Source organism: Triticum dicoccoides, chromosome 1B (assembly GCF_002162155.2).
Source record: "Triticum dicoccoides isolate Atlit2015 ecotype Zavitan chromosome 1B, WEW_v2.0, whole genome shotgun sequence".
In the NCBI taxonomy this organism is placed as follows: domain Eukaryota; kingdom Viridiplantae; phylum Streptophyta; class Magnoliopsida; order Poales; family Poaceae; genus Triticum; species Triticum dicoccoides.
In genome coordinates, this window is record NC_041381.1 from 101,188,075 (window position 1) to 101,198,582 (window position 10,508).

At 42.3% G+C, this 10,508-nt stretch overlaps 2 protein-coding genes across 3 annotated transcripts; one reads left to right on the forward strand and one right to left on the reverse strand.

Moving 5' to 3' along the window:
* Positions 1 to 43: 43 nt before the first annotated feature.
* LOC119321682 lies at positions 44 to 1,724 on the forward strand. Of its 2 annotated transcripts, none has more exons than XM_037595259.1 (4): positions 44 to 276; positions 383 to 452; positions 517 to 578; positions 1,094 to 1,724. In XM_037595259.1, the coding sequence occupies exons 1-4, from the start codon at positions 198 to 200 to the stop codon at positions 1,399 to 1,401; spliced, it is 519 nt and encodes a 172-aa protein (XP_037451156.1). In that variant the 5' UTR covers positions 44 to 197; the 3' UTR covers positions 1,402 to 1,724. The 2 variants fall into 2 exon arrangements, with proteins under 2 accessions (XP_037451156.1, XP_037451160.1); XM_037595263.1 differs by having other exon boundaries at positions 48 to 276; positions 383 to 429.
* An 827-nt stretch (positions 1,725 to 2,551) lies between these two features.
* Positions 2,552 to 6,520, reverse strand: LOC119321708 (protein IQ-DOMAIN 1-like). The gene is made up of 5 exons (XM_037595272.1): positions 5,997 to 6,520; positions 5,144 to 5,446; positions 4,017 to 4,232; positions 3,663 to 3,782; positions 2,552 to 3,566 (listed from the first exon to the last, which is right to left on the reverse strand). Exons 1-5 carry the CDS (start codon positions 6,069 to 6,071, stop codon positions 2,838 to 2,840), a joined length of 1,443 nt encoding a protein of 480 aa, XP_037451169.1. The 5' UTR covers positions 6,072 to 6,520; the 3' UTR covers positions 2,552 to 2,837.
* Between the last annotated feature and the right edge of the window lie 3,988 nt (positions 6,521 to 10,508).

The following is a 10,508-nucleotide window of genomic DNA, read 5'->3' on the forward strand; positions in this document are numbered from 1 at the left end:
ATATATATATATATATATATATATATATATATATATATATATATATATGGCCTTTTTGGATTATGGACTAAACTAATAGATAGTTGAGTTGGGTTGGATACTTACCAAGTAAAGGAAAAAAAGATACTTAACTACCTCTGTCACTGGGTTTATATATTAAAATAGAATTATGCAGGCATCATCACATCAGGAGGTCCATGGAAAAGTTTCAGCAATTCTTCAGAATTATGATGTTGGTCCTCTTGGAAAAGGAATTTGTGTTGAAGAGCTTAAATGGTTCGATTTTTTCTTGCCTTCAGCTTCTATGGTAGCTATTCGTTTGTACATACCATGATTCATGCAACAATCTAATGACTATTCCCTTCTACATGCTATTTTAAAGCCGCCCATATGACTGCAGAGTGCCCCATAGTGTATTACATGGACATGGTGCGTGTGCATTGCAGAACATGGTACTTTAACCGTGCTCCACAAATTTCGCAAAATAAGCTGTACTAATTCTGTAATGGGAAATAGGGGACACAGATTTCACCAAGGCAACGACAGGATCACCAACTCTGGATGCCAAGGCAAAAAAAGTAAAGGATATCTGAACTTCATTGCCTTCAGAGTTTTCTATTTCTTATTTTGCTGCATGCTGGATATCTGTTTTTTACGAATTCAGTATTTTATGTTTTCATTTATTTCTGCTGTTTCCATGCTGATACTGAGGGGATGAAGTCTTCATATGTTAGAGGAAGAGCTAACATGTACAAATTCATGAGTTCTTTAATGTCTAGAGCTGAGACACTCTTCTTTTGTTTTCTCTGAAGACAAATGATTTTGTGCAAATGATCTGTCTGCTTGGTGTCGTCAACGCATATCCTCTTCTTATACCAATTTTGTAGTCTGAATCAATCAGAAGAGTCAAAGGACAATCTGGCCTGGGGTGTTTAATTTTCTTGCATTGGCAATGACCTGTCGAGATTAAGAAAGAAAACTCGACCAAGACTCTGTTTTTCAGTTGATTGTTCTTACATAGTAATGCTTATGCACGTCGAAATAAGCACCGTGTTATCAACACTGATATCTCCATCATTTATGTGTTAAACAGGCTGTGAGAAGGAAACCACGCAGAGGAGAAGACCTCTGGTACGCAAGGGACCAGTTCATACCGATATGGAGGTCGGTGCTGAGTGCGCGGTATATCACGAGAATCATTCCATCCTATGTGCCGAAGAAAGAGTTTGCAGATCTTCAGCCTCAAACTCAAATCCAGCTTGGCTTGTTGGAGAGAAGGTATATTTTCTACAATCCATTCTCCGCAAGCAACTGCCGATCAACTCTCCTGAAGACGCTGAAGCGAGTCATGTGACGATCGAGCACTGGCGAGAAGGTATAATAGTTTTACTTGTTAGTTGAAGCTTCTGGACACACTCTAGATGGGAATGGAAGGAGTTGAGGCACCCGATCATCCCCTGGAAGATTTCAGTTATCTACTGTATTTCGGTGTTGGGGGTCGTTAGCATGAACTGAACTAATGCTTAATAGGTTGTGCTTCAGCCATGAATGCTTGATCAATTGCCATGATCAGTGATGGAACTGTGCTTGGATGTCTTGACTGTCACTGTCTATCTAAAACAGCTGTTAGTTGTTTAAGTGGAAATATGAGTATGTTTCTGAGGCTTGTCATGACCTGATAAGTTGTGAAACATATGCCCGTTTTAGCTTGAACCTTGACTCTATGTACTCCCTGTGTTTCTACAGTGAAATCTCTAAAAGGATTTATATTTAGTAACGGAGGGAGCGAAAATACAAAGGTGGACATGGGTGCGTGCGCACCTCTAATCATGTTGCCATTCTTATTACGGCAATTGCCCAGCATCTGGAGGGAGTACTAATTAACTGAGCTCAACGGTAGTATTGTTGTTCTGCCACCAGTTTTGGGTATTTGCGGAGAACAAAATTAAGGCAAAAATGATTCTTTCTGGACAACTTTTGATTTTACTTTTGTGCAGGCCCAATGAATTTTTTTAAAAGAAAGTTTGCATAATTACAGTGTATTTCCACATAGATAAGGGAGAATATCATATTATTTTAAAAGTAGTGCATGTAGAAGTGTCGAAGACATTCTCCCTTAAAAAGGTAAGGGAGAAGGTCTTCGACACTTCCAAATACACTTTTGAAGAATATACTCCCTCCGTCCCGAAATACTTGTAGGAGAAATAAATGTATATAGACATATTCTAATTTTAAATACATCTATTTTTATCCATTGCTGCAATAAGTAATTCCGGACTGAGGGAGTATGAGATAAAAGTTTTCAACTGGATGCTGGGCAATTGCCGTAATAAGAAAGGCAACATGATTAGAGGTAGCTGCCATGGCCGACACCAACCATGGTGAGAGCATGGCCACCACAAACCATTGTTTTTTTATTTGTACATGCGTAACCCAGCGAACAAAACCACTAGTTTGATATGCTTTTGTGTAGACAACTAGACATTAAAGATAGGATGCTTGTTGGGGCAGAGTGCTACATTGACAAGTTCATTGGGAATTTGGGACCATAAATAGAAGGCATGGAAGAAATATATTGCTCGCATAAATAGAAGACCTGTGTACATACAAACAACAAACCCCATATGGTTTTGCACAAGCAACAAATGAAATGGACCAACAGACGACACCGAGAGTCTTCCCCTAATGAAGACGACAATGTAGTCACGATAATAATTGGATGAAAACAAAATGCAACAATTCGAAGAACTTTTAACCTTTTTTTTCATGGGTGGAATGTGTATATCTGCATAATAATCCATAGTCCCGTCTCCACTTGTATGAGTTGCTTGTTTGTTTCAACCGCTGATCGCCAGGGCCTCTGGCTGCGGCGTCTCGGGGATGTCCTTCACCATGCTCTCCACCTTTGGAGGGCCAGAATGCCGCCTCATTGGCGAGGGGGGAACCCCTCCAGCTGGGAAGGACAGCCTCTTCTTGGCTGACCCAACACTAACAGAGCCTCCTTTCTCTGGTGTCGTCTCTGCACTATCGATCAGTGGTGACCCCTGGAGGCGGGACTTGGCCCTAGCAGATTTTGTGGCAGCCATGTAGCTTGGGACTGATGGAGAGCTTGCGAGGCTCTCGTCATCCTGCACCGTTGAGGTGGCTATGCTGTGCCTCCTTGGTCGCTCGGACTGCACACTGAGCACGCTCCTTGCATCGTCATCCACCTGTGAAATCCCGTTCTTCGGTGTAGCAGATTTCTTCTTCACAACTATTGGTGTCACTTTGGCAGTGGGTGTAGAAGGGGATAGCCGGGACGCTGGGCGGGTCAGCTTTGGAGTCGTCGGTGACGACTTGTCTGGCTTGGAGCCCCTACGGTTGAAGGCTTTAGTGATCTCGCCCTCTCCAAGGTTCAAACTCGTGCTCTTCACTGATCCCTGGTCAATGTTGCTTTCCTTGCCGGTTCCAGTGCGGCCGGCCTCAGAAGGCTTTGCTGCCATCCAGCGTTCCAGCCAGCTCCAGCCCCAGTGTGGGTTGTTTGGGTCTACAAACATTGGGTTGGAGGACCTTGAACTGCTCTTCCACTGCATAGTGCAAATTTTCAAGCATTTTAAGAATGACATAGTCGAATGAGATGGAACGAAGATTGGCATCTATTTTTAAGAGTCGGGAAGGCCTACCTGATGGGAAAACGCATATGCGAGAGCTCTCTCTCTTCTTATCGCAGCCTCTTGCCTGCTTATTAGACTTGCTTCGATCTTCTCCTTGGATTGAGTGGTGTCGTCCCAGTGCTCCCCCATCTGGTATAATTCAAAAAACAGAGTATGCTTAATGCTCTCACTTAAAAGATGTAATTACCCGCAACTGCGAGATTTGGAGCAAAAGAGAAAGCGATACTTCTGGAAATTGGAGTACTCGTCAAGCAAAATTCTTTCGTGCAATGACAAAAACTAGTCGATGCCTAGCCAGTTGAGTGGACAACAGTGGCACACACAATATTTTTACTAATGAAGGCTTTGAGATGGTTTGCCTACCCTCAAACTGTCCAACTCCTGTTTCAGCAGGAGCTGGCGCTGGAGGGCTTGGTTCTCCTCAGACATCTTCAGCCTTCTTGAACGTATCTGTGACTGCACCCGTGCGAGAGTCTGCATACAGCGCAGAGTACTTGCAGCTTGACGCTTAACCGAATTACCCTCGACCAATGACTTCAATCTAACAAGGCCCCTCAAGGCTCGTAGTGCCCTCCTTGCCTGCATTATTACAATGACTCTCAGAATATGTATAGCAATCCTGGTTCGGAGAAAAAGGAATATGTATAGCGGAAGAAAAACATAATCTTATTCAGTAAATAAAAAATTCACAGGATTTGGTATCGTGTTTTTGGAATGGAACTACAAAGTCAAGTTCAAGACATGCTACCTTTGTATCAAGGCTATACCACAAAGCAATGCCATCAACATCAAAAAATGATTAAAAAATCAAATGAATATTGAAAGGTGGCTGCCACCAACTGACAGATGTGCATGGATTATTCTGTGATATTTGGCAAGATTTTTTTGTAGGCCCTCTTCAACAGCATATACAGAGTAAATGAACATTAGTGAGTAAATCATAAGGGGCGATGAGTGCTTTTAAGGAGTAAGAGAGGATTGGTTTGTTGAAAAAAGAAGAACAGAGGATTCTGGTACGCAAGAATACTGGCTTGTTGAACCATATAAGTTGATTTACCATGCAAAATTTGTGAACAGAACAGAGGAACTGTAAGTAGCTAAGAAATTCACCAAGAGGCTTCAATTCAAATTAAAAGCAACTGACCAAGTTGTTGAGCTGATAATACCTAAACCTCAGAAGAGGATAAGATAAAGTTTTGAGGAAGGCTACCACAGGGATTTGCTTGCATGTTCAGGCATGTTCGTACAGAGACATAATCCATAAACAATACAAGAGTTTTTCTTCCAAAGTTGAAAAAATGCAAAGACCGGATCAGCGGCCATCAGAAAATAAAACACTGCACGCAAGCACGTTTAATCTTTAATTTTTATAAATTTCATGACATAGTTAGAATGAAAGCAGCCATTTAAGTATTCCAACTGTCACAATGAGCTCACAAAACATTCCAAATGGCATGAAATTGCTAATTCAAGAGCTGATGTCGAATTACCAGGTATCCCCTAAAGGCGGTCTGGATCTTGATTGCAGCGAGCTCTTCCCTAGATACACCAGGTGGCAATGCCGACGACGTCTGCACAGGAGCATCAGGAACTGCCTCCACGGTCACATGCTTGCTCTGCTCCTGCTCCTGCTCCAGCTCAACATCCCGGACCTGAACCTCCTCGGCTTGGTGTGGAGAAGGAACTGCGGGAGGCGGCGGCGGCGGCGGCATCGAAACATTGACTTCCAAGGAAGTAGAAGGTGTTAGATCTGGTGGACTGGGGTCTCTTGCAGCCAATTTCTTCCTCAGTTTCTGTGCATTTGAAAGGCAAAGTTTGGGTTGTCATCAGAATTCAGTTCAAATTACAGTACTATGATAACACAATCGCAAAGACAGTAGTTTTATCACAGATATGTTTAAATTAACTACTGGACAATTCAATTGTAATGGAAAGATGGTGTCCCCTATTTATTACGGTTATTATTGAGTGGCAAGTAAGAAATGAAAAGATGCTGTCCAAACATGACAGCCCAACTGAAACCATCAATCACCATGAGTGGACAGGCTATCAAAACTAGTAGTACTGGTAAAAGAAATCTCTGCAATAAATTGCTGGCGTGAACAAAACAACATGCCAAATTCAAGATTCTGCTGCCTGAAAAAAATCCCCTAGAGGAACCAATAAACTGAAGCGTTTGCAATTAATTCATTGAGGAAACAGCCAAATCCTGATGAGACCCACAGCAAGCTCACAGCAGCTAGCAGTAAAAATCTAAGGAAATCCAGCACAAGAACTCCATAAATAAGTAATAAGAGGGAAGAACACCAAAGCAAGAGCCGCCACAAATTAATTAATTATTACCTCCTCCTTCTTCTCCTTGGACTCAGGGCTGAACACCTTCTTGACGGCGCCCAGCCACTTGCCCTTCTTCCCCATGGCCCCAACAAATTCTCTCCCAACAAACACTCACCGACGGGAAGGAGAAGGAACACCTGTTAGATAGATCTGCGCCTCCCAGATCTATGCACGGGACGGGACGGGACGGATGCCGCGGCGACAAGGCAAGCGCACAGAGAAAAGGGCGCGGCTTTACCACTGCAGGCGGTCTGCAGGGGAAGCACCGCCAGTCCAACCAAATGGATCTTTCTGCGGAAGCAAGGTGAGGAGGGCGGGCAGGGCGAGCGAATGCCCTTCCTCTTGCGGTGCGGTGGGGTGCGGTGGCGAGCGGCAACTAACTAACGGGAAGGAAGGGATGGGAAGGTGTGTCAGGTTGGCGTGAGAGGACAGCTGAATTGCTGCGGGTATATCTGCGGGGAAGGATGGCATCATGTGGGAGGTGGTGGAGCAGGGTTGGAGGGGAGGAGCCGGGAGTTGTAGCTGGCTGGCTGGAGGTGGTAGGACTGACAGGAGGGCACAGCAGAGCGCGGCGCTGAGAGGTAGCTGCTGGAGTGGTGAGAGTGAGGGATGGTCCGTGTGCACTTGCTTGGTGTCTGTTGGGATGCTCTCTCTCCCTCTTTGGGGCTGGACAGCTTGGATACAGAAGAGGAAACGAATTGAATTGGAAGTGGAATCTCCACTTGGTGTTGTTTATGTTTTGGGATTGGGTGCTTGGGTGGGTGTTTTTGGGTATTCTTGGATGCACTTTAATGTGGATGGGATCGGTTGTTCAGCCGGACGGGGATAAACCAGCCGCAAGAGACTCGAAAACACCGGTGCAAATACTTCCACGGAATTGCTATTTTCCAGTCCAACGGCTTTTATTTGCAGGTTAAATCAATTTTCTCAATAACTAGCAGCTGAGTGATCTGAAATGTCGGTGCAAATACTCTACTTCCAAGGTATTGCGATTTTTTCAGTCGAATTGTTTTATTTTCAGCTCCACTCAACATATTTCTGGCTCTCGGTTCTTCTCTTTATGTGCCTATTAGTTTTCATATTATTTTTCATCTCATTAGTTTGGCTAATGGGCATTTTTTTAGGGGAGCTAATTAATGGACATTCTAGTGGGGTAATTTTGGTCCATGTTTTGTTTTTTTAATTTTGGGTAATAGACTTTGGCATGGACGGTTGTTTTCTTAATTACGTAAAGCATAACATGATGTTATCTGGATAGTTTGCGGTGAAATGTGATAGTTAGGTAGACTGAATTTTCACTCTGTTTTGGTGTGAAATATTTATCTAGGGCAAATAACAGTCCATTACACTTGTTTTTACAAGCTCTGAACCATGCAAAGCATAGCAAGCAAGGTCGTGATTGAGGTTTTGTAATCATGTCAAATGGGTTTTTAATTTAATAGTGCCATGTGTTGATGTCCGTATGGTGCAAAATTTTGATTGATACCAAATTGAAAATCATTCAAGTTGGTAGTTCGTTGTTTGTATGGTGCAAAAGTTTGATGATGTTGAACAGGAAATCAGTCAATTGTCAAATTGGCGGTCCCTAGTCCTAGGAATAGAAAGAAAAATAGAACTTGAATGTCATTGACATGCATGATGGGTTCTACAAGATATGCAGTTTGGTTGCACCACAAAGAATACCCATGAATTTTTTCTAAAAGATCATGCGCATATTATAGGGATTTCACTACAAATTTGATGTTAGATTGTTAAGCATGGCAAATTATGTTATCTCGAGCACGACAATTTCCTTCAGCAAGCATGGCAATGGCAAACCATGCTCAGTTTTTTTGCCAGGATTTGATGAAGAAAATTGCCATGCTCGTGACAACATAATTTGTCATTTCAGGCGTAAGATTTGCCATGCTTAAAAATCTGACATCAAATTTTTACATTCCCCTTATAGTTGACACATAAACAAAATCATGATATTTTGTTCAAAGGTAAAACTTCTTCATAATAAAATATATCATAGGAAAACACTCTATGTTTTCCCATCATTCAGACGAAATAAGGTCCATCGAAAAAAGATCTACTCACAAATATAATCCTCTAAAAAATATGTACTAAAGAGAACCTAGATGTTTTCCAACAAAAAAAGTTTATAGCCTCGCATATTTAAGTTGAATGGATTAATCCAATTGAAGTAGAATTGTACTACTCCCTCCGTTCCTAAATATAAGTCTCCCTAGAGATTTCACTATGAACCATATACGGATGTATATAAATGCATTTTAGATTATAGATTCACGCGTTTTGCTCCGTATGTAGTCCATAGTGAAATCCCTACAAAGGCTTATATTTAGAAACGGAGGGAGTACATCCAATCCACAACCCAATAGAGACATTGTTCAACTCCTTTAGCACCTCCCGATCCACTTGAGTGTTTATCTTTTCCGATCTACTCCCTCCGTCTAAGCTTGCAAAAACGTCTTACATTGCGAGACGGAGGGAAATACTATGCACAACCTGGCATTTGGTACCTATATCAATTAACAAAATAGTGCCGACATTAGTTTCAAAGTTAAGTTCTACATCCACAAACAGTAAAATGGTTATATAAACATCCTAACCTTAAATTATGTGATGTACGTACTCGTATGAATAAATTATGTGGAGTACTAGCAAAATTGGTGGTTAGCTGATAATTGTGGCTGATTAATTTGCGGGCAAGGACTGTAACCACCACATTGTTGTGCATCCAGCCCCCCTCGAGAGAAGAAACTCTAAAATATGGGCAACCCTAAACTGCTAATATATCATACTGTGCCTTGGTGGCAGGGAATTATTTGGCGGATGATATTTCAACATTACGCCAACTCATCGCCAGTTCGCCACTGTGTATATCTCTCTTTCTTGCTCATACTTTGGCTCCCACATGCATGCTTGCGTGTTGTGCTGGCTGAGACTTTGCTAATTAAAGTCTCATTCTTATATCATAAATTCTACAGGTACACATCAAATAATTCTCTCTAGCTGTTCACCGGATCCTAAATAATAATATTACAGATAAATCCAAATAACAGCCTGTTGAATTCAGTTATATCTTCCTTGGTTGTACTCTAAAAATAAGAAATTAAGAATTGCCAAAGGGCGCCCCGCAAAAAAAAAATGAACAATTGCCAAAGGGCAAGATATATCTATCTATGAAAGATGGGCAGAAGATGAAGTACAGATATGCATGTGGAGTGATATCAACCTGAGGTTTGTCTCTTTGTTATCTTAGCCATCAGCCATGTGAATACTTAATTATAACTTGCTGCACCCTAAGAAATTGATAGTTAATTTTTTAATGACCTGACACATTAACTACAGGTCAAGCGCTGTAATCATGGTCAAGGAGACACTTACACGGACTGATTATATATAACTGATCGCCTTTCGTTGTGTTTCCCATCAGAGATTAGAAAATGTCACGAGTTGCAAAAGCGACAGCCTAACGCGCCCTTATGCACTGGATTCATGCAATGCACGCGTTATTTTTAATTAATCCTCTTAAGAAACAATTTAATTGTTTGATTTTCTGCAACAACTGCCATCGGGCTCTGGTGTGAAAACAAACTAAGCCACTCGACTCGTCTCTAACGAATCTTGGCGGCAAATTGATGATGAATCCAATGAACCGTTACCAAAACTTGAGCCATATCATGTCCTCGGCAAAACAAAACAAAACTTGAACCACATGCTAGCTTTTGGGGTTGGAGCCATATTCAATGGCGCCCAGCTCACAATGTCGTCGGTGCCATTGCGCTAACATCGGTGTATAGGGTCGATTCGCTGACATGCTGTCACCTCCTAGTAGTAGGCACGACTAAGTGTAGTTCTGCAAGGGTGACAATGTGGGATGGTGTTATGCCGACCTAAGGTGCCAGATGCCGTTCAAATGGAGCCGGGGCGGGAGCCCTTTTCCTCTAAAGAAAAGATGCCGATCAAATTTCCAATGTGGTTGGTGTTAAAAAATAATTTTAAATAGGGTTTAAACCATCGGAATTTCCCGGGCTTCCTACTAAATACAGTGCGTAACTTGGGACTTTGGTCATTCATGCGAAAGCCATTAAACTTTCGTGCTGCTTTGAGGCAAAACCTGACTGTCCCGTGATTGCGGATCAGTCAAGCCCACATATGGCTAGCTCTGTATCTACTCCCCTCAAATGATGCATACTGCCCTTTTTGCACGTTTCATGAAACTTCATTCGAATAGCTAGGTCCCACCACACCCGTGATTCATGAAATTAACTACAATTAGAGTAGTGTTGCTACTTGCGGCTACTAATAATGGTGTTTGTTTAGTGGGTGAGAAATTATGACTGGTTACAGTGCTTGACCCTCAAACCGCTGGTTAGGGCATTTACAATGCTGACCCTCGAACCGCCCGTGTATGTCCGAACTATGCGGTCCAAATCACGAACATCGCGAGCATGTATCGGTCCGCCGAACAGTCCGAACGTATTTTCTCCCACAAATTAGAGACAAAGT

What these genes read in the sequence shown, in the direction of transcription:
- LOC119321682 (XM_037595259.1), top strand. Translation starts at nt 198, where the DNA reads ATGGAAAAGTTTCAGCAATTCTTCAGAATTATGATGTTGGTCCTCTTG. An exon ending in TGTGTTGAAGAGCTTAAATG is followed by an intron (nt 277 to 382) that starts GTTCGATTTTTT and finishes GCTATTTTAAAG; the next exon opens with CCGCCCATATGACTGCAGAG. An exon ending in CGTGTGCATTGCAGAACATG is followed by an intron (nt 453 to 516) that starts GTACTTTAACCG and finishes AATGGGAAATAG; the next exon opens with GGGACACAGATTTCACCAAG.
- LOC119321708 (XM_037595272.1), bottom strand. Translation starts at nt 6,071, where the DNA reads ATGGGGAAGAAGGGCAAGTGGCTGGGCGCCGTCAAGAAGGTGTTCAGC. An exon ending in CCAAGGAGAAGAAGGAGGAG is followed by an intron (nt 5,447 to 5,996) that starts GTAATAATTAAT and finishes TCAAATGCACAG; the next exon opens with AAACTGAGGAAGAAATTGGC. An exon ending in CATATGCGTTTTCCCATCAG is followed by an intron (nt 3,567 to 3,662) that starts GTAGGCCTTCCC and finishes TGCACTATGCAG; the next exon opens with TGGAAGAGCAGTTCAAGGTC.